This window comes from Eriocheir sinensis, unplaced genomic scaffold (genome assembly GCF_024679095.1).
Source record: "Eriocheir sinensis breed Jianghai 21 unplaced genomic scaffold, ASM2467909v1 Scaffold729, whole genome shotgun sequence".
In the NCBI taxonomy this organism is placed as follows: Eukaryota; Metazoa; Arthropoda; class Malacostraca; order Decapoda; family Varunidae; genus Eriocheir; species Eriocheir sinensis.
Genome location: NW_026112086.1, coordinates 149,654 through 174,034, shown reverse-complemented (window position 1 = coordinate 174,034; position 24,381 = coordinate 149,654). Strand labels below are relative to the sequence as shown.

Here is a 24,381-nt window from a genome sequence, read left to right as displayed (position 1 = left end):
CCACCATGGATGACTACCCAAGTTCGACAGGCGATTACTTTAAAGAAGAGAAAATACAACTTGCTAAAGGACAACAGCACTGACGAGGCTCGCGAACAGTGCCATCAAAGCCTCAGAGCTTGCAGAACTTTCACACGCCAGCGTAAACGCGACTATGAAAAGCAGATTGCGCGGGAAGCCAAGTCCAACCCGAAAAAGTTATTCACGTATATAAGAACCAAAAAGAAGACAAAAAGCAATATATGTCCCCTAAAAGATGAAAGTGACGTACTAACACAGGACAGCAGACAAATGGTCGAAATCCTAAACAGAAACTTTGCGTCTGTGTTCACGGTCGAGAACACCCAGTCCGTACCCGAGAGCCCTACCCCACCGATGGGAATCACTCCCCTAGAAATTGGCCCAATCGACGAACGGGATGTGAAAAAGTACCTAGACAAACTCGAGACAAACAAGTCCACCGGACCCGACGACTTGTCACCCAGGCTTCTCAAGGAACTCAAGCAGCAAATCCTCAAGCCACTCACCACCATCTACAATCTGTCACTACAACAAAACAAAGTTCCGAAAGACTGGAAACAAGCGAACGTAACACCGGTCTTCAAAAAGGGAGACAAAAGCGTGGCCCTAAACTATAGACCAATCAGCTTGACCTCAGTGGCCGGAAAAATCCTCGAGAAGATCATCAGAGACAAACTCGTTAGGTTCCTTGAAGACAACAACATCATTTCCGATGTTCAGCACGGTTTCAGGAATAAGCGCTCATGCTTAACCAATTTACTGGACTTCTTCAAAGGTATCTATGAAAACTGGGATAATCATATCCCCAGTGATGTTATATATCTAGACTTTCAAAAAGCCTTTGACAAAGTGCCACACGAAAGACTCCTCAAGAAACTCAAGTCGGCAGGGTTAGGCGACAACCTGACAGCGTGGATCAAAGACTGGCTCATTGGAAGAAAACAACGAGTTGTACTCAACGGACAGGCCTCCGAGTGGCTCCCGGTCACAAGTGGAGTGCCACAGGGGTCAGTGCTGGGACCCATACTCCTCATCATATATATCAACGACCTAAAACTTGGATTAAAATCCAATCTTTCAAAATTTGCCGACGACACAAAGGTGGGTGGGAAGGCCCTCACGACGGCAGACTGCGAAATTATTCAAAGAGACCTGGACCTGATCACTCGGTGGTCGGAAAAATGGCAGAGGTTCTTCAACACTACCAAATGTAAAGTAATGCATATTGGATCCAGAAACAGCAATCACACATACCACATGGGTGGCGAACCACTACATGTAGTGCAAGAGGAAAGAGACCTCGGGATCACCATCAGCAGTGACTTGAAACAAACAAAACACTGCAAGTCTGCCTGTAAGAAAGCCAATACAATGCTTGGGTTCATATCGAGGAACTTCGAATACAAGACGCCGGGAGTTATGTTATCCTTGTATAATTCGCTGGTGAGGCCCCACCTGGAATACGCCGTGCAATTCTGGTCTCCAAATTACAGGAAAGACATTGAATTACTTGAGAGAGTACAGCGCCGCGCCACGAAGATGATACCATCACTGATGACGAAGCCCTATGAAGAGCGACTCGAGCGACTCGAGCGACTCAACCTCTTCACGTTGAAAAAGAGACGACTGGGGGGAGACATGATACAAGTCTTTAAGTACCTGAACAAGCTCAGCAACGTTGATCACTCCAAACTCTTCACGCTACAAACTAACCTGAGAACAAGAAACGACGGAAAAACAGTTCAAGCAAAGCGATGCCATACCGACATAGGCAGGAGTTATTTCTCGAATAGGGTTGTTCGCCACTGGAACAGCCTCCCTGCAGAAGTGGTTAGCGCAGAGAGCATCAACTCCTTCAAGAAACGCATTGATCGCCACTTTACTGCAACGGGAGTGAACTGAACATATCCAAGAGTAGGTACACAAGTGCTTTAATCCTGTCCTGCAAGCCACTCCTATGGCAAACGGATTGATTAAATCACTGAACGCAGGCAGCCTAGCAATGAGCCAACAGGCTTTCTGCCGCCTGCTAGTCCATGTTTGAAAACTTGTAACAGCCGTCGATCTTCCCACTTCAACACCTCTTCTCCAGTCATTCTCCTCTCATCACGTGACGAGTTGCATCTGCTTCTTTCTTACGACCCTGATTAACTTCTTTCCAGTTCCCACCCCTTGTAAGACTGATGCGTTCGTTCTCCTGCCTGTCCAGGGTATTGACTACATTCTCCTCCACAATGCCATCTCGGTCACTTCAAGTCTCCACTCTTCATCCTTGTTGTTTAAATTTAAATGATCACGCCTCACACCCGACAACAGTGTAGATCACAAGTATATTATTTTTATATATCTCCAGGTGTTTACTAATATCCTTTCGGTAGTTAATATTTTCCTATGGTTTTGGTATGCCTCTTTCGCCATCCCAATTCTCCTCAACTTCTTGAGAACACATTCCATCTGAAGTTATCACACTTCCAAACTTGCCATACTTTTCTACTTGTCTAAGTGCCTCTGTTCACTCTCACAATTAACTCCGGTGTCCTCGTCTTCTTTGATATCGCTATTAAGTTATTAGGCAAGAGAAAGCCTGTTGTGTTACCTAAGACCATAGGCCGGCAAGAGACCGGTAAGCATATACAAGGCAGCTCCTTTAAAACTGACCCCACCTAATCTCACTGTCTTTGAATTCAAATAAGCTTTTCTTCAATGCATCTATCGCCTTGGTGCACACCATATGACTGCCAAGCCTGTTCCACCTATCTACAACGCTATTAGTTAATCAATTCACATTTACCCATGTCTATTTCTAGCCATCGGGTTAGTTGAGGGATATAAATAACAAATAAAATGAAAACTTGAAGTGAGTGTTAAGACTAGATCAAGTACTTAAAAAAAACTGCGCCAACCTCCCCAGACCTCCCCAACGTAATCGTCTTTTTTGTTTTGTTTTAACGTCAACAGGTTCAGTCGATTGAGTTCCTCTTCATACAGCTGTGCTTTTAACGGTGAGGCAGAGGCACTTATTGCTGACACTGTGCCGGGTATCGGACATTACACTGTTATCTTCTAGGAACTTTACTAGTTTGTTCTTAATAATTGGCTCGAGGAACTTATCCACAACTACCGAACAGAAGCTTAATGGCCACGCTTTTATCTTTCTGCTTCCTGCTGAAGAAGAGGAAAAGGGGAAAGAGGAGAAAGAGAAGAAGGAGAAGGAGGAGGAGGAGGAGTAGGATTAGTAGGAGGAGGAGTAGGAGGAATAGGAGGAGGAGAAGGAGGAGGAAGAGGAGAAGGAGGAGGAAGAGGAGAAGGAGGAGGAAGAGGAGAAGGAGGAGGAAGAGGAGAAGGAGGAGGAAGAGGACGAGGAGGAGAAAACTTAATAGTAATCCTTCAACAGAGCTCTGGCATTCTAGACATGGCGCTCTGTGCCTTTTTCTCTTGTCCTGTGCCGCCGCTGTGTGTCGGGCGGTTGTTCGCTCTCTTATTTATGGTGTGTGTGTGTGTGTGTGTGTGTGTGTGTGTGTGTGCGTGCGTGCGTGTGTGCGTGTGTGTGTGTGTGTGTGTGTGTGTGTGTAAAATATGCTTGGGGTCAACGGGGTTATATCAGTGTTTCATGTCATCTCTCTCTCTCTCTCTCTCTCTCTCTCTCTCTCTCTCTCTCTGCCATAAAGAAAGATCGACACTAATCATCTCTCATTCAACACATCTATGCTCTCCATCCCTTTCCCATGTTCATCCCATTTAACTCCTCGTCCCTCCCTACCTCCCTCTGTCTACTCAACACTCACAGTTGACGTGGAGGGTGAGAGGGGATCTGTGGGCGTCCCTCTCGACGTTGGAGGCGGTGCAGGTGTAGGGCCCCGCCTGGTGCCTGGTGATGCCGCGCAGGGCCAGGCTGTTGCCGCTGAGCAGGATGCCTTGCGCGGGTTGGTGCAGGATGGCCTGGCACTGGGTAGGCGGAAGGAAAGGAGGTCAACGCAAGATAAAGCTACACTACGGCAGCAATAGATGTAGAAAAAGGTTGTAAAGGTGACGCCAGGTTCTAGTCACAAAATGACATGTAATCAATTTGTGCAAAGGTCTTAACTATCGGCTAGCGTACTACTTGAATTTCTTTTGCAGCGTAGTCCATAACCACAATATTAATTCAGGAAGAATGAAAAAGAAACAAATGTTACATGCATCACGGCAGCACAATAATAATGATTCCACTAATAGGCTGATCACCAGAGTGTGTTACTTGAAAGCCTACCGCGCTGTGATCCACCACATGAATAAATAACGTGGTTTAGTCTGCCATATACAGACAGAGTTGGAGATCATATAAATATTGCTATTGCTGTCCTCTGATCGAACATTTTCCCAGTACAATCGTTCAGTTGTTACACAGCGAGTAACAGCATAACTGTTTCATAATCCAGTCTGAGATTATGATAAAATATGGACACTTGAGAGTTGAGACAACCTAAAGAATAGTAAATGAGAGTTTGATACTTTCAACAAGAGTAAATATTGAGCAAGTGGGATAACACTGGAGGCAGGCATCCAGTGACAGTGGTTAATGAAGCAGGACAAAGAAAGTTCCTGTTCATAAATATGAAAATAAACGAACCTAAGCGCTATTAGTGTGAGTGGTGCGCGCGCGCGCGTGTGTGTGTGCATGTGTGTGTGTGTGTGTGTGTGTGTGTGTGTGTGTGTGTGTGTGTGTGTGTGTGTGTGTGTTCAAAGTGAGGTTGAGAAAACTGAACGACACTGAAATGAAACACAAATTGAATAATTCGTATATCTTCAGGAGATAATGAGATGACGCATGAGTGGCGAGGAGAGAAAAAGTAGACCCAGGAGACACCAAATGATTTACGAGCATGAAATACGGAGCAGCAAACGGAACGGTAAGCTCAGGTACAAATGGTGTTGTAAATAAGATGAGTTACGGGAAGGTCGTGGGTAAGCCTGACACACCTGACGCTTTACAAAGACAGAGAGAGAGACAAAGAGAGAGAGGCCTATTTAGAATAAGCAGGTAAAGCGAGGAACTTTATTTTAAAGAAACATACGCCCAGTGACGTACTCAGCACATAACCCTCACGACCCTGGCACATCCATGTCTCTTGCTAGCTTGGGAGCAAACCCACATAGGAAAAAAAAAGAGAGGTAAAAGAATGAGGTATAAAAGTCCTATCACGCCTCGGTACCCCTTCCAGAGACATAGCAAAAGTTAGAGTCCCACCAGACGTAATTGGAAAGGAAAAACAGGGCGAGGGAAGCGGAGTGAAATCAATAGAGGAAGGAAAATTATATAAAGCAACTAAATTTTTGTAACCTGCCTCGTTCAGTTACCAATAGAGGAGATACAGGTGGAGGAGAAACATGAGGAGGAATCAGCAGGAAGACAAACAACGCGGAAGATTAGGAAGATCCAGCACACACACACACACACACACACACACACACACACACACACACACACAAACACACATACAAAAAAAGAACACAAAGGAAAGTGAACCAGAAAACACGTAAAACAATCAGAGTCGAAGTAAAAACCAATATATAAAAACAGAAGGGGTGAAGAAGAAAACCAAAGGCTATTGGTCATCTACCCTCCTGAACCACGAGATCTTGTAGGTCGGCGGGTTGGAATCCACGTTGCAGTGAATGTAGACGTCCTCGCCCTCCTTCACGATCGAGGACACGCCGCTACCAAGCTCCATCGTGGCCATGGGCAGGTCTGCGGCGGGAGGGAGGAGGAAACACTATGAGGCCGAACAACATACTCGACAACACTCAGCTGTCACCTTCTTCTACACTAAACATCCTCGGTCTATCCTTAACTCAAAATCTTAACTGGAAACTTCACATCTCTTCTCTCGCTAAATCAGCTTCCTCGAGGTTGGGCGTTCTGTATCGTCTCCGCCAGTTCTTCTCCTCCAGGCAAATGCTGCACATATACAGGGCCTTGTCTGTCCTCGTATGGAGTACGCATCTCATGTGTGGGGGCTACACAGCCTTACTAGTCAGAGAGTTAAAGGCTCTTCGTCTCATCAACTCTCCTCCTCTTACTAGCAGTTTTCTAACTCTTAAATTTCGCCTCAATGTTGCTTCTTTTTCTATCTTCTATCGATATTTTCATGTGACTGCTCCTCTAAATTTGCTAACTGCATGCCTCCTCCCCTCCCGCGGACGCGCTGCACTTGACGTTTTACGCTTTGGAACAGTTAGCTTTCATCTGTATTTCCCGCTGCCCATGACGTGGCATCTTTCAGGACTAGAGTATCAAGACACCTCTCCACACGAAATTGAGCTCTGTTTGGCAACTATTTTCTTTTACCTTTTAAGAGCAGCGTTTAGCGTCCTTTTTTTTCTACACTTATTGTATGCCCTTGAGCTGCTTCCTTTCTTGTAAAAAAAAAAAAAAAAAAAATAAAAAACGGGAAAAAACGAGGACAAAAGGGAAAAAAACAGTAAGGTATAACAATATCAACTCAAAGAGAACTGAACAGGGCATATGGAAACTAAAAGGAAATGACAGAAAATTGAAACTAGTAAAAAGAACATATATATATATATATATATATATATATATATATATATATATATATATATATATATATATATATATATATATATATATATATATATATATATATATATATATATATATATATATGCAGGCGGGCCGAACTGGTAACGTACTGGGCCCACATTCACCGCATGATGGACGACGCGGGTTTGAATCCCCACGCTACCACTGGATTTTTCAGTCACCGCCGAGTGGCTTAAACTACCCACATGCTGTCCTGAAGACCACCCATCAACCCGGACTCTAGAGGAAGCCGTCCAAGCGAATCAAGAACGAGTTCCGGGGCAGCATGAGCCAGTGCAAGATGGCGCCACTATAAACACTCGCCTGCGCCAGAACAGGCTGGGCCGACCATCAGGCCCCACCTGAAAAGATAAGAAGTATATATATATATATATATATATATATATATATATATATATATATATATATATATATATATATATATATATATATATATATATATATATATATATATATATATATATATATATATATATATATATATATATATATATATATATATATATATATATATATATATATATATATATAGAGAGAGAGAGAGAGAGAGAGAGAGAGAGAGAGAGAGATCAAGGGGCTATGTATAACTGAGTACTGGAGGCAGGTAAACACAAGGAAAAACGTAAATGAAAGTGATTCAAGTGTGATAAATGATGATTAACGAAAAAAAATATGGAGGAGGAAGAAGAAGAGAAGGAGGAGATGGGGGAACAAGAGTAACATTAGAAGGAAGAGGAGGAGGAGGACAGAAGATGAACAAGGTATTAGAAAAAAAACGTTCTGGAAAACAAAAATAAAGTTTTTTACCAGAATAGTCGAACCGTATACAAAAAAAAAAAAAAAAACGTATCGTAAAGAATTATGTGAACACACACACACACACACACACACACACACACACACACACACACACACACACACACACACACACACACACACGATAAACAAACAGATTAATGGATGAAGCGGATGTAGCAACGGCGTATTGTATTATAGAGTGAAAGATTTGTGGAAAAGCAAAACAAAACAAATCAGACGCGAGGCAAGAAATTACAAAGAAAAATAAAACACGACATGCACTCGAATACCTGCAACATAAGAACACACACACACACACACACACACACACACACACACACACACACATGCAGAATTACATCAGTATCCTTCCACACCATAACAAAAGCAACAGAAACAACACATTAAGGGCAGACTGATACAAGCTGATCTGAAAAGCACACACACAAACACACAGACACACACATACGGAAACACACATAATGGAAGACAAACAGCATACATTGCTGCCCGGCGCCCCTCATCTGCACCTAACTCAGAACATGAAAATAATTGGCAGTTAATTAATTGTTTTGTTCCCGTGACATTCTCTCTCTCTCTCTCTCTCTCTCTCTCTCTCTCTCTCTCTCTCTCTCTCTCTCTCTCTCTCTCTCTCTCTCTCTCTCTCTCTCTCTCTCTTTCGTGAGGGGGGTCAGTGATATCACGGCAGACAACAAGAGAAAGAGAGGAAATATAATAGGAGGCACAACAAAGGAAAAATACATAAGCTGAAAGTTTCAATCATTAAAAACAACTGACGTAGACAGTGGAACGCCAGCACTTCTCGGGCGAGCAGCCGGGTGGCCCTTCTACGGAGGCGAGGTGGACCCGTGGGGTCATCCTCGCTTTGGGCCACCCCTCCGCGGTCAAGTCGACCAGTCGGCTGCTCGCACGAGTACCGCTACGTGTGTCGCTACGGGTGTCTGCTGGGCGCCTGCCCAGAGAGCCCATGCCTCCCTCGCTGCTCGCCGGCTATTACCCATGGCTGTGGCGGCGGCGGAGGCTTCCCAACACCCGCCGCACGCCAGCGGCCGGTTTCCCCCTGCGACGGCCCGTGTATGACAAAGGCCCGTTCCCCCTTTTTAGGGGGTAAATCCTTAAAAGAAGAACTGACGTAGAAAAATCGAGGTGGAAGTAGAGGAGAAGGAAGAGGAGGAGGAGGAGGAGGAGGAAGTGGAGGTGGAGGTGGAGGCGGAGGCGGAGTAGGAGTAAGAGGAAGTGGAGGACGCCGGGACATAAGGGAAGGAGGCACAAGAAATGACGAAGCTTTGCATAATGTCCAACGCTTCAGTGCTGATGAGTGGACAACAGAATGTGTGGAATGAAGTGAAAGTGTCGAAAGAGAGAGAGAGAGAGAGAGAGAGAGAGAGAGAGAGAGAGAGAGAGAGAGAGAGAGAGAGAGAGAGAGAGAGAGAGAGAGAGAGAGAGAGAGAGAGAGGAGGGGCTTGGGTGGGAGTCTTCGGAGACTGAAATGTATGAAGATTTTCCATGCCAGGATTTGAAGGGAACGGATTGAAAATGCATACTATCCATCCCGCCCACCTTACCAAAGAACCAATTTTTTTTTTGCTAAAGGCAACCACATACACTAAAAAGAGTTTGTTGTTCATGGCAAGCCCAAGCGCGCACACACACACACACACACACACACACACACACACACAAAGGGACTACTGAGGAACGTAAAGGTCGAAATGTGAAGAAGGCAGGAATATGCAGGCGTGTAAACACATACCTTGAACACAGGTACATGAAAGCAAGATATTTGGCTTTTCATACAAAACAGAGCAAGACATTGAAAAAAAAAAAGGAAAGCCAATGAAAAAGTGAAAAAAAATGATAAATACGAAAAACAGTTTTTTTTTTTTTTTTTTTTTTGCGACGGAGGAGGCAAGCCAAGTGTAAGATGAACAAGAAACAAAAGTTCGCATCACGCTGTTCCTACAATATAGTACAGAGAAACCAAAAGGTATAAACAATTAAGGTTTAAGAGTTGTCTTAACAATCCTCTCTATAAAACAAGTGTTTACAGCACAAAAACTGTGTTAGATCGGCGTCGCATGACCCTCCAACACCCCCCCAACAATTTATATTATGCAACTAGGGTTATAAAATGGAAAATGCTGAAAAGTAAAGATGGCATCACTGTAAACACTTGCCTGCACCACAACGGGCTTGGGCCGACCATCAGGCCCTACTATGAAGGCCTACCGGCGCCACAGGCCAAGACGTAAAAAAAAAAAGCTGAATTTGTTTATAATGCCATGTTGAAGGGTTCATCAGGGCTAACAAATGTTATTATACAATGTCAGGTCTACAACGCATGGGTAAGCAAGGAAAACAACTTGAAGAGAACAAGAACAACACTAAGAAGATGGACAATCTGTTCATCGGCATCTGCGACACCGAAAAGAAAAAAAATCATGTAAGAAGGAGGAGTACATGCGTATACGAAAAGTCACACACACACACACACACACACACCTTGGACATCTCCATTACCAAACAGTCAATGAGGTAAGACCGAAGTGTATTGGCTTCCTCGCTCCCTCCCTTCTCCTTCCCTTCTTCCTGCTCCGGCAAGCAAGTCAAAAGTAACGATAACCAATAAGTTATGCCGGGTAGCACCTCGAAGGACACACGGTTGATAAGTATAATGCTTCCTGCTGAGGCAACACATGTGCTGTGCTGCATTCCTCCCCCTTTAAACTTAAGTGAAGCACGGCTGCTGATGCGTCCTGCTGAGGCGACACAGGTACAGTACGTTCCCCCTCTTTTAACCTAAACTGTCTTAATTCAACTGTATTTTTTAATCACCAGCCAATAGCGCCGTTAGGCCTTCTTGAGTGACCCTGGGAGTCGCTCGCAACCAGTCATTATTACAGCGGAACTTTATTAATAATGGCTGTTGTAAGATATGACTCTTGCTTGGCCCAGCCATTCTCCACCGAAATATTGGAAGTTAGGGTTAGTTGACAGCATCGGGACAGCATGTGAGTGACCTTCGACCACTCGGCTGATCGCTAGTCCCGAAACTACTCGTTCCACCAGCTTAATTCTTTCAAGAAGGTAACACCAAAATATAATTTTCAATTAAGCATCATCCACTGTCTACCAATGGGAGCGGCGTGTTAACGGTAAATCAACTTCATATTTTTTTCTTTACCCCCAACCAGCCACGTAATGTGTAGTGTTGGAACCATGCAAAAATTGCAAACCATCCTCCCCCCCGAGTCACTCCTTTCCTATAAGCTCAATCAAACAGAACCTTCCCCACCGGACCAGGAGAGACCCACCACTCGTGACCCCAAGAGTTGGGGCAGCGGTCTGGGGAATATAAAAACGTGCTACCGTGGTGATGACGGTCCCAACCAGACCAGGAGAAACTTGCCGCAAGAGTTGGAGCGGCTGGCCGGGGTAATCAGTAATATACCGGGGATAATGGAGGGTCGACAAGGAGGTTTACTGCAGACCTAACTGGGCAAGAAATGTCGGCTATATTAAATGTCGACTTAGAGAGAGAGAGAGAGAGAGAGAGAGAGAGAGAGAGAGAGAGAGAGAGAGAGAGAGAGAGAGAGAGAGAGAGTATAGGGAAAACAAAGAAAGAAAAAAAAGGAAACGAATGTATAAATAACAGAAAAATGGACGGCAAAGATAAGGTCTATCTCTCGTCTCGTCTCGTCTCGTCAAGGAAACGGAAAATATACGTCCATCCATGTACACCATTCCATCGCGCTAAACACCCTTCCCATTCCTTACTCACTCCCCCTCCCTCTTCCTCCCCTCTGCCTCCCCCGGCACGCTCTATACCACCTCTTGATCCATGTGTCACCAGTGTTACGCATCTGATAAAATCCCGCACCGTGTAATTTCAACCAGACTATAAATCCTCAGGGAAGCAGCCATTATCCCTACTTTGTGTTCTACGCCACACCTCCTCAATCACTCTTTCTTCCTTCTCATCATTTTACCCATTCGTCTTCCTGTTTATCCTCCACCATCGTTTCCTTTTCCATTTCGTTTTCTATTTCACTTGCAATTCCTCCCCTTCCTGTTCCATCCAATCCTCTTCCTCCTCCTCCTCCTCCTCCTCCTCCTCCTCCCTGTGGTTGGGGGTATTTTCCCTGTGGTTGGGGGTATAAGAATTCCACCACCGTATTCCCTGCGTGTCGTAAAAGGCGACTAAAAGGGACTTCTTTCTTTCTCTCTAGATAATTACCTTTTTTTCCTTCCTATGGGAAGTCTATCCAAGGGTTGTCACCCTCCCTTACACTTGTGAGGACACATCCTCACAAGTGTAGGAGTAGGTAGGAAGACACCTACCGAACGGGCGTGAGCTACTCCCGGTGAGGATATATGGGAAGCGAGGAGTGTGCTGAAGTCCTTCAAAGACCCTTCCCATGTCCTCACTAACCGTTTTCCTTTTGTCTCATCAACACCAGAGAGCAGTTCAGCATGCTCTCAAAAGACAATTCCTCTCTCTTTTTACACCACACTACATTCACACATTTTCCCAAAATTCAAAATTCAAAATGGCTAACGAAAATACCGCCTCGGAGTCCCCGCCTGGTGGGGGGACCATATATTCCCCCAGGGAGGACTCCCCTTCTGGCTGCCGACTTGAGACGTGTCCTGATAACTCCTCGAACCTTCTCCTTATCAATTTCTGCAACATTCCAGGTCTTCGTTCTAATTTTCATTCTATGAAACACCATCTCGCCTCCTCTAAACCCCACCTTCTCTTCCTCAACGAAACACAGGTTTCTGAGGCTACTGACAGCAAGCTCTACTCTGTTCCCTCCTACTATCTCTATCCTAAATTTCAATCCAAAGCTGGATGTTGCGCCTACGTGCGCAACGACATCACTTGCTCTCGTGCCCACGACCTTGACTCTTCTGAATTTTCCACCATCTAGCTAAGACTGCATTGTCATTCTATTACTAAATACATATGTGCTGTTTATCTCTCGCCTAACTCTACTAACTATGTAAAATTCTTTGATTATTTGAACTCTAAAGTGGAACATATATGACTCACTCTCCCTTTGCTGAAATCTCCATCTTGGGAGATTTCAATGTTCACCACCAGCTTTGGCTTTCATCCTCCTTCACTGACCAGCCTGATGAACAAGCCTACAACTTTGCTCTCCTCAACGACCTAGAGCAGTTGGTTCAGCACCCTACTCGTATTCCCGACCGTCTTGGAGACAAGCCCAACATTCTAGACCTCTTCCTTATCTCTAATCCTTCTGCTTACTCTGTCAAACTGTTCTCTCCATTGGGCTCCTCCGATCATAACCTTATTTCTGTATCCTGTACATCCTCTGGACCCGTCGAAGAGGCGATGCTTTTGGCATTTTGCTTCAGCTCGGTGGGACGACCTTAGGATGTACTTTTCCGATTTCCCGTGGAATGCTTACTGCTTCCAGGAGAGAGACCCCTCTGTATGTGCTCAGCGCATCACATAGGTGATTGTCTCTGGAATGGAGGCATACATTCCACGTACTTTCTCTACTCCTCATGCTAAAAAGCCTTGGTTTAATCACGCTTGTTCTCGTGCTGTCAATGATAGAGAGGCAGCTCACAAAAGGTACCAGAGCCTTCAAACTAATGCTAACTACGAACTTTACATTTCTGCCCGGAATCGTGCCAAATCTATTCTCCGACTAACCAAAAACTCTTTCTATTAAAGATAGAGAGGCAGCTAACAAATGGTTCCAGAGCCTTCGAACTCCCACTAACTTTAACCTTTACATTTCAGCCCGGAATCGTGCCAAATCTATTCTCCGACTTACCAAAACTTCTTTTATTAGTAGAAAATGTCAACACTTTGCTTCTTCTAATTATTCCCCTGACGGCTGGCATCTAGCCCAAAATATCTCCTCCAATTTCACTTCTTCCTCTTTCCCTCCTCTCCTTAACCCTGACGGCAGCACTGCCGTCTCATCTATCTCTAAGGATGAACTCTTCGCTCAAACTTTCTGTAAGAACTCCACCCTGGACGATTCTGGGCATATTCCTCCTACTGATCCCCCCTCTGAGTCCTTTATGCCTGTTATTAAGATTCTTCCAAATGATGTTTTCTATGCCCTCTCTGGCCTCAACTCTCAGAAGGCTTATGGATCTGATGGAGTGCCTCCTATTGTCCTTAAAAACTGTGCTTCTGTGCTGACACCCTGCCTGGTCAAACTCGTTCGTCTCTGCCTATCAACATCTATCTTTCCTTCCTGCTGGAAGTATGCCTTTGAACAGCCTGTGCCTAAGAAGGGTGACCGTTCCAATCCCTCAAACTACCGCCCTATAGCTTTACTTTCCTGTCTATCTAAAGCTTTTGAATCAATCCTTAACCGGAAGATTCAAAAGCACCTTTCCACTTCTAACCTTCTATCTGATCGCCAGTATGGATTCCGCAAGGGGTGTTCTACTGGCGATCTTCTTGCTCTCTTAACTGACTCTTGGTCATCCTCTCAGCAGTTTCGGTGAAACTTTCTCTGTTGCGCTAGCGGCTAGACATATCAAAAGCCTTCGATAGAGTCTGGCACCAGTCTTTGGTTTCTAAACTGCCCTCTTTCGGATTCTATCCCTCTCTCTGTTCCTTTATCTCCAGTTTCCTTTCCGACCGTTCTATCTCTGCGGTGGTAGACGGTCACTGCTCTTCCCGTAAACCTATCAACAGTGGCGTTCCACAGGGCTCTGTCCTATCACCCACTCTCTTCCTGTTATTCATCAATGATCTTCTTTCCATAACAAACTGTCCTGTCCACTCATAGGCCGACGACTCCACCCTGCATTATTCAACCTCTTTCAATAGAAGACCATCAACACAGGAAGTACACGACTCCAGACTGGTGGTTGCAGAACGCTTAACCTCAGACCTTGCCATCATTTCCGATTGGGGCAGAAGGAACCTTGTGTCCATCAATGCCTCAAAAACTCAATTTCTCCACCTATCAACTCGACACAATCTTCCAAACACCTATCCCCTATTCTTCGACAACACTCAGCTGTCACCTTCCTCAACACTAAACATCCTCGGTCTATCCTTAACTCAAAAGCTCAACTGTAGACTTCATATCTCCTCTCTTTCTAAATCAGCTTCCTCGAGGTTGGGCGTTCTGTATCGTCTCCGCAAGTTCTTCTCCCCCGCGCAGTTGCTATCCATATACAGGGGCCTTGTCCGCCCTCGTATGGAGTATGCATCTCACGTGTGGGGAGCTCCACTCACACAGCTCTTCTGGACAGAGTGGAGTCTAAGGCTCTTCGTCTCATCAGCTCTCCTCCTCCTACTGATAGCCTTCCACCTTTTAAATTCCGCCGCGATGTTGCTTCTCTTTCTATCTTCTATAGATATGTCCACGCTGACTGCTCTTCTGAACTTGCTAACTGCATGCCTCCCCCCCTCCCGCGGCCCCGCTGCACACGACTTTCTACTCATGCTCATCCCTATACTGTCCAAACCCCTTATGCAAGAGTTAACCAGCATCTTCACTCTTTCATCCCTTACGCTGGTAAACTCTGGAACAACCTTCCTTCATCTGTATTTCCTCCTGCCTACGACTTGAACTCTTTCAAGAGGAGGGTATCAGGACACCTCTCCTTCTGAAAATGATCTTTCTTTCGCCCACCTCTTTTAATTCTTTTTTTGGGAGCAGCGAGTAGCTGGCTTTTTTATTATTGTTTTCTTTTTTTTTGTGCCCTTGAGCTGCCTCCTTTGTTATAAAAAAAAATCCCTTTATTTCCCTCCTTAATACAGTTATTCTACCCAGCCTTTAGTCTCAGGCTTCCTCCGATGTTTATCTCACTATCCCGGGAGGTTCTAGTCAATTTGGAGTCTTCGTGGCGGTGTTCTGTTTTCCTGCGGAAGTCCTCAGAGCACACCTGGTGACAGGTGCCTTGGGTCAGGGCCCGCAAGGCTCGTGCTTGAAGGGGGACACATGCTGTGCTGCTCTTGGGTGGCTGACTCCTTTCTCTCTACCCAGTGTGGGTGATGGGTAACCACTCCGGCCCCAGTCTTTTTTGGACAAAGCTTAAGGACAAATTCGACCGGGTTACATAGGATATACATAGGAAGAACAGACACCAGAAGACCTATCGGTCTATGGCGAGGGTGCCTGTTTACTACCGCTACTACTAGTAATCTACGTGTGGTAGAACAGGACAGAATAGATGAAGGCTCCTCCCCACCCACCTCTCCCTCTGGCAACGTGCCGGCAGGAAATAGTTAGAAGAGAACACCATGTACCTTTAAGGAAGAAAGGGACATGGAAATTTTACAGTACAGAGAAAAATAAGAAGAAATTACTACCCTTAACTTACATACTGGTAACCTAAGCTGTGGGGGAAAATGACTTCATTACATAAGAACATAGAAATACAGGGAGACTGGAAGAGGACGAGTGGCCTACATAGGGAAGCCCCAGAATCCCCCCTAATACTCACGATGGGTGAGGTGTAGTTTCAGGGGCACAGGTGGAGGCTTGATCCTCATTTGACCGGCGGTACTAGGCACGCACCAGTAACCTGTCACCTTACTGCACCCACACCTCACTCCAACTGTCATGCAGACATTAACTGTTGCTTTACTCTATTGTTGACTTTCGCTACTTGCAATCTAGGTTATGGGGAAGAATTATATGTATATTGGATGAAGTCTTGCTGCAATCTGTCTGAAAACATGCGAAAAAGGGTCAGTATAATATTATATCCCTGAAGTACTTATCCAAAGAAGACTTAAAGCTATTGATACTCTGTGCGCTAACTACTGACGGTGGGAGTCTATTCCAGTGATCGACGACTCTGTTATTGAAAAAACTTCTGTACACCAATGTGTTACATCGATTTCCCTTTAACTTCATACCGTTGCTGCGTGTTCTTGTGTTGGTGTCTCTCTGAAATAGACTATCTGGGTTAATGTTGTCGAGTCCATTAAGGATTTTGAACACTTCAATTAAGTCCCCTCTTATCCTTCGCTTTTTTTAGGGAAAATATATCTAAACGCTTTAAACGCTCGTCATATGGCAAGTTTCGGTGCCCTGGGATTTGTTTGGTTGCTCGTCGCTGTATCTTTTCTAGCAAAACTTGATCTTTGATATAGTTCGGTGACCAGAACTGAACGGCGTATTCTAGGTGTGGTCTTACAAATGCTAAATATAATCTCTTCATAAGTTCGGGTGATTTATAATCAAAGTTTCTTGAGATTAATCCCAACATCATATTGGCTTTTTTACTCGCTGCAGAACATTGATCACTCATTTTAAGAGTGTTACTGATAATGACACCAAGATCTTTTTTCTTGTTTTACTTCGCTGAGCTCATGTCCTTGAATCTGATATTTAAAGTTAGGATTTTTTTCACCTATGTGCATTACTTTACATTTATCTACGTTAAAACTCATTTGCCATTTTTCGCTCCAGTCGGCAAGTCTTATTAAGTCTGATTGAATGCTCTCGCAACTTTAACTGTTCATTACCGTACCTCCTAATTTGGTTGACAAGGTTGTAGCTTCATATCCGAAGGCTCATCACTCATAATGGCCATTTTCTGTGTTTTTTTTTCTAGTGGCGCGGCAGAGCTCCATACCTCTATTTTCCTAGGGCACTGGGAAACTGCAGTATCTCTTTTCTATGCATTTAACTTTTTAAATTATAATTTTCTTTTTTTTTTACATCCTCGCCCAAAGCGCCGGTGGGCTTTCTTCAGGGGCCAGATGGTCGGCCCAAGCCCGTCATGGCGCAAGCAATTTTTAAAGTGGCTCCAGTTATGCTTGGCTCATGCTGTCCCCCGGAACTCATTCTTGATTCACTGGACGGTTTCTTCTAGAGGCCGGGTTGATGGGTGATCTTCTGGACCGCAAGTGGGTAGTCTTAGGGCACTCGGCGGTGACTGAAAAATCCCAGGTGATAGCGTGGGGATTCGAACCGACGTTGTCCATGGCGTGATGAATGTGAACCCAGCACGCTAACCACTCAGCCACCGCCTACCCGGTGACACTTAAGTTTTACAGTAACTGCGCTCTATTTGCTTTCATTGTCAGTTAAGAAATTGCAATTTCAAAATGCCGTCCAAACTGAGAGATTGCGAAATATGTTGCGGGAGGTTCGCTCCTCAGTATTTTAGAAACTCCTCTGCTTGTCGCCTTTGTATTAACGACCGTAAGTACGACGATTTGAAAATGAAATATGACATTCTAGAAAACAACACGAATCCCTGAAGGAGTTTGTTGCGGCCAACATAGTTGTGCCGCATGCTAGCGACACTGCCCCTTCTTTGCCCAACCCGACCGAACCGACCTATGCCCAAGTCACGAGAAATCCGAGTACCGAAGCACCTGAAGACGGTTTAATTCCTGTAATGAATGAAGCCAGGCCTTATACGCCAAGAAAATGTTGCAAGTTATGACCTTTAATCGATTTGATATTTTAAAGGAGAAAGTTGATGAAAAACACGAAACCCGGTTAATTGGCGATTCAATGATCAGAGGTCAGTTAATAGAATTTTGCGGTCGTGCTTCATATGAGAAACGTAAGCGCATGTGTTTCCCTGGTGTAGGTGTAAATGGCATCACTGCGGTGCGCGACGATGTTATGACCGGCTCAGACCAAAACTCACTGTTCGTCATCCATGTCAGAACAAAAGACGTAAAGGCCAATCGTTCAGAAGAATTAATGGAAAAGTATCGTAGACTGATCCGACAATTCAATGAAAAAACTAACAATAAAAGAACATAAGAACATGAGAACGCAGGAGTCTACAAGAGGCCGGTAGGCCTGTACGAGGCAGGGTGAGAGAAAGTAACGCCTTTTACAGTAAAGCCTTCAGCACTAACAACTGACTAAAGTTATTATGTGCTCAAGAAAATGTCGAGTTTGTGAACTTTTGGAATAACTTTTATAGTGCAAGTGACTTGTACGAACGCGATGGTGTACACCTAAATCCCGTCGGGGCGGCTAGACTTGGAAGACTTCTTAGTGAGCAGGTGTCACTTTTCAGAGCAAAAAAAAATAAACAGCGAGCCCCTTTAGAGAACGCCAAGTAGACTATCAAAGGACCACCAACCAATCCCACCATGATCATATAAACGCCTGTTATGTAAATGCCCGCAGCATTCAAAATAAATTCATAGACCTGGAAGAACTTGCTGCAACGGAAAACTTCCACATTATCGCCGTCGCGGAGTCATGGTTGAATACAAATAACATAGATTTTATTGCGGATTTTAACTTACCCGGCTATTCATTTTTTCTTTGCGACAGAGAAAACAGAGTTAGTGGTGGCGTCGTCTAATATATTCGAGCTGGTTTAAATCCACGTGTTATCAAAGTAGAGAGAATATATAATATAGACACCGTTTTCGTTGAAATTAAGAACCGTTCAAGTAGATTAATTATTGGCATTGTTTATAGACCTCCAAACCAAGCAATTGAAATAGACAGAAAACTGTTCGAACAAAATTCTAACATATGCAATCAATTTGAATCTGTAAATATGGGAGATTTTAACTTACCAGTAAAGAGTTGGGGAGACACGTTAACATAAGAACATAAGAACATAAGAACGCAGGAGTCTGCAAGAGGCCGGTAGGCCTGTACGAGGCAGCTCCTTTCACTCAGGTCACGATCTATAGAGTAACTTATTAGAAAATGCGCTTTATCAGCAATTACATAAAGCAACTCGCGCAAATAACATCCTCGATCTTGTTCTCACAATTAAAGAAATATTAGTTGACCTTTGCAGGCAGCCAGGTGTGGACTCCCACACGAGGATTATTTGCATGTGTTCTACATACAAAAATTACGAACACACGGACGCGCGCGCGCACATACACACACACACACACACACACACACACACACACACACACACACACACACACACACACACACACACTTCTGGACCGACTGCAGAGCTGGACGCAAACAACCACGTCACCATCAACACCAACAAGACGGTTGTGATACATTTCTACACCTCCACCACTGCCATCCCACCGCCAGCCCTGAAGGTTGGCCCTCACCAGCTGCAGGTGGTTGAATCCAGAAACTACTTGGAGTTACCTTGGACAGCAAGCTAAGGTGGGGCAAGCACGTCACCACCATCATCAGGGCGGCTTCCTACAAACATGTTGAGGTGCATGAAAGCACTGGGAGCCCACAAAGGACGTTCAAGGACCTGCACACCACCTTCATCCTCCCCAGACTCCTCAATGTCTTTCCTGCTTGGGCTCCTTCCATCAACAAGACCCAGCAGCGCCAACTAAAGAGAGTGCAGAAGCGGGCTTGCAAACAGATTCTGGGCAGTTCATACACCAACTACGAGAACGCACTCACCCAGCTGAATCTGCCCACCCTTCAGGACCGATACCAAATAAACATAACAAAATTCGACAAGTCCCTCCTCCGCAACCCCCGCCATAGAGACCTACTCCCACCCGCCCTCCCTCCCCCACAAGACCCATAAGACACCACAATATTCTCGTCCCGGTCAGAGCTCGCACGGACAGATGCGGGCTTAACACAATACCGGCACTTGTAAAGGCCATAAATACCTCCATGATCACATGACCCCTCCACCCCAACACACAAACACAAACACACACACACACACACACACACACACACACACACACACACACCACCCTTCCCCACTTCCCCCATTACTCATCACATAAATGTCATTGTATTTTCCGTATTTTCAGTCTTATGGCTGCCTACAAATGAATAAACCATTTATTATTATTATTATTATTATTATTATTATTATTATTAGTAGTAGTAGTAGTAGTAGTAGTAGTAGTAGTAGTAGTAGTAGTATCATTATTATTATTGTTATTATTACACACACACACACACACACACACACACACACACACACACACACACACACACACACACACACAAAGTACGTCAGGCTCTGATGTGAAAAAAATAAGGTAAAATAATTTGGGCACAAAATATAGCCCCGTAACCCCGCACTGCAAAGGCCGTGTATTCCATTCCCTGTTTCCTTTACTCCGTTCAGGACAGGTTGTGGGCGAGGATTGATTTATTGACTATTGGGACGTTCTTTGCTTGGCGCCACAACTGCGTGGTCATGTGGCGCCGAACCTAATGCTAAACGATTTGCATTTATAAACTATATAAAACTGGTTAAAACTTTAAAACATGATAAAAACAACACTAATGAAACTATATAAAGCCGCTTAAAATTAAAAACATGGTAAAAACAACACTAATAAAACTATATAAACAAGTTAAAAATTAGAGACATGATAAAAACAACAATAGAAAGTCAATAAAATCTACAGGAGGCTGAGAACGCCAGCCTCCTGTAGGAAGCCAAAAACATCATGTCCCGGGGAGAGCGGCTTCTCCCCCAGCACAAGAGAGAGACAGAAGCTCCCATATCCGCCCCGACACCGGGGGAGGTACCGCTCTCGTAGGTCCCCCAGACTCGGGCACTCGACCAGCAAGTGCCGAACAGTCAGGGGGACCAAACACTCATCACAGTAAGGATGTACTCCAAGGGACATGAGGAAACCATGTGTGTATCTTGTATGACCTATCTTGAGGCGGGCCAGGACAGTCTCCTTCTTACGACTTCTTACATGAGAATACGACCAGGAACGCATATCCCTGGTTGTGACTTCCCCCATCTCTGTAGTGGCAATCACAGCCGCCCACCTGCGCTGCCACACGCTCTGGAGTGCAGACCGCACAGTGGGACACAAGTCCCTAATTGGGAGGGCTCACTGTGAGGGAGGGCGGGAAGTAGCGGCCCGCGCCACCTCATCGGCCTCCTCATTACCACGCACAGAGACGTGGGCAGGCGACCAACAGAAGGTCACCTGATGCCCACGCCTTTTTGCTAAAACTAAGCAGCTAAAAATATCTAAAACGATAGGGTGGGTACTCCTAAAATCTTATTTTGCGAACAAGGCTGCCTATGAGTCAGTGTAGATAGTAAAAGTGTCGACAGGCAAAGCGAAGATGGTGCGAATGGCTAAAAGAATGGCAGATGGTTCTGCTGTGAAAATTGAGGCAATGGCAGGTAAAGTTCCAGAACGGGAAAATTCTGGAAAGACAGTTCCAAATCCAACGCCAGCATCGGATTTGGACCGTCCGTGTATACTGGTACAGACGTAGCGTGACTAGTTGTGTGGGACAGGAACAACTGTCGAGCAGTTGACGTCGAGATACTTGCTTTGGTGAAGTTGAAATACCGGCAGAAATGTGTGTTTGGGAACTCCCACGGTGTGATGGGGGAACCTGATAAACTGCTATAGGGAAATATGGTAGTGAAAGGTCCCCAATGACATTCCGGACACGGAAACCAAAGGGGCGAGGTAAGAGAGGTTTGTTTATGTACAGTATATCTAAATTTATGTCTATGGCAACGGTGTATGCAGGGTTGTTAGGTTGGCGTTGTAGTCTGTACCAGTACTTAATCAGAAGTCCATCTCTCTGCAAGTCTAAGGCTGGCACTCCTGCGTCAACTAAAAGACTTGATATGGGGGATGATCGAAAAGCACCTGTTGACAGTCGGACTGCCAAGTGATAGACGTATCAAGTGTGCGGAGGCGGGCGGTTGTTGCCGACGTGTATACTTCGCAGCCGTAGGAGAGTCTCGACCCGATGAGTGCCTGGTAAAGGCGTAGCAGTATTGTGCGGTCAGCGCCCATAAAGCGCACAAGAGAACACGAAAGAGATCGAGGGATCTCATGCACTTTATTTTTAAGGCTTTTAGGTGTGGAAGCCACGTGAGGCGCCTGTCAAAGGTGAGTCCCAAGAACTTGTGTTCTTCCGCAACTGGGAGACGTAGCGGCAGAAGTGCATGGCAACTGACTTGGATGGTGAGAATCGGAAGCCATGTTTGTCCGCCCATTTGGATGTCCTGTCAGTGGCATGTCGCAGTCTTCGCTCCGCGGTGGACATCCGAGACGCTGAGTAGGGCGGGAGCAGGCAACATCACCAGTAGGCCTCCTCTACCGGTGATGAGGAGGGAGCACTTGGTCCACGAGGCCAGCGGACAACGAGCCCTATCGAGGTAAGCAAGCCACCACGGTAGATGGTGCCGCCGACCTCGCTCCAAGCCCCGTCACCACGACAAGGTGACTCCTCTTCGACGGGGAGTTGCACGCACCTGTGGAACCCTTGGTGAACGATGGGAAATTCATGTGTGAGTTGAAAGTGACGAGGAAAAATATGTGAATGAGGAAATGACAAGCTGGATAAAAAAAAAACGTTGTTGCACACCATGGGCATTTGTTGCCGGTAAATAACAAATAAAAAAGTATTCAGGTAAGTTGGGAGTGACGAGGAAAAATAAATGAATGCAGAAATGACGAGCTGGATAAAGAAAATTTCACTCCATGGATATTTTGTTGCCGGTAAAAAAATAATGTGTCGCTCTATACTCATGGCGGTTTAAACACAGGTACAGTACCGAGAACACAAGCATAATGCAGGATATTCTACATTTTTCCTTCACTACGAGAAAATGTGAAAAAAAATATGCCTGGCACATAAAAAAAAAGCGGAATAAAATACACAGCAAATATGCTATGTATGATATTTTAAGCAATACATTAACATGCTCTTTCTGCCTCCTTTTTTACTATAACATAGACTTTCGAGCGATGAGAGAAAGAGTGCGAGACAGTGGAAAGGGAGGGAAGAAAGGAGGCGTCATGGAGGGAAGATAAGAGGCGTGGGGGAGGGAAGATAAGAGGCGTGGGGGAGGTAAGATAAGAGGTGTGGGGGAGGTAAGATAAGAGGCGTGGGGGAGGGAAGATAAGAGGCGTGAGGGAGGGAAGGGAGGATGCGTGGGGGAGGGAAGATAAGAGGCGTGGGGGAGGGAAGATAAGAGGCGTGGGGGAGGGAAAGGAAGATGCGTGGGGAGGTAAGATAAGAGGCGTGGGGGAGGGAAGATAAGAGGCGTGAGGGAGGGAAGGGAGGATGCGTGGGGAGGGAAGATAAGAGGCGTAGGGGAGGAAGATAAGAGGCGTGGGGGAGTGAAGAGAAGAGGCGTGGGGGCGGGAAGATAAGAGGCGTGGTGAAGGGATGAGAAGAGGCGTGGGGGAGGGAAGATATGAGGCGTGGGGAGGGAAGCTACGAGGCGTGGGGGAGGGAAGATAAGAGGCGTAGGGGATGGAAGGGTAGAGGCGTGGGGAGGGATGATAAGAGGCGTTGGGGATGGAAAGGAAGAGGCGTGGGAGAGGAAGATAAGAGGGTAGGGGATGGAAAGGAAGAGGCGTGGGAGGGAAGATAAGAGGCGTGGGGAGGGAAGATAAGAGGTGGGGAGGGAAGATAAGAGGCGTGGGGAGGGAAGATAAGAGGCGTGGGGAGGGAAGATAAGAGGCGTGGGGAGGGAAGATAAGAGGCGTGGGGAGGGAAGATAAGAGGCGTGGGGATGGAAAGGAAGAGGCGTGGGGAGGGAAGATAAGAGGCGTGGGGAGGGAAGATAAGAAGCGTGGGGATGGAAAGGAAGAGGCGTGGGGAGGGAAGATAAGAGGCGTGGGGAGGGAAGATAAGAGGCGTGGGGAGGGAAGATAAGAGGCGTGGGGAGGGAAGATAAGAGGCGTGGGGAGGGAAGATATGAGGCGTGGGGAGGAAGATTAGAGGCGTGGGGAGGGAAGATAAGAGGCGTGGGGAAGGAAGATAAGAGGCGTGGGGAGGGAAGATAAGAGGCGTGGGGATGGAAAGAAGAGGCGTGGGGAGGGAAGATAAGAGGCGTGGGGGAGGGAAGATAAGAGGCGTGGGGGAGGGAAGATAAGAGGCGTGGGGGAGGGAAGATAAGAGGCGTGGGGAGGGAAGTTATGTGGCGGGGGGGAGGGAAGTTAAGAGGCGTGGGGGAGGGAAGATAAGAGGGGTTGGGGATGGAAAGGAAGAGGCGTGGGGAGGGAAGATAAGAGGCGTGGGGAT

At 45.8% G+C, this 24,381-nt stretch overlaps 1 protein-coding gene across 1 annotated transcript in view; it reads right to left on the bottom strand.

Annotated features, from left to right (window-relative positions):
• The window catches only part of LOC126994145 (carcinoembryonic antigen-related cell adhesion molecule 20-like), an 83,099-nt gene that overhangs the window by 35,207 nt on the left and 23,511 nt on the right, over window positions 1-24,381 (bottom strand). The window contains 2 exon segments of the mRNA XM_050853396.1: window positions 3,807-3,966; window positions 5,622-5,749. Of these exon segments, the coding sequence (XP_050709353.1) occupies window positions 3,807-3,966; window positions 5,622-5,749 (288 nt within the window).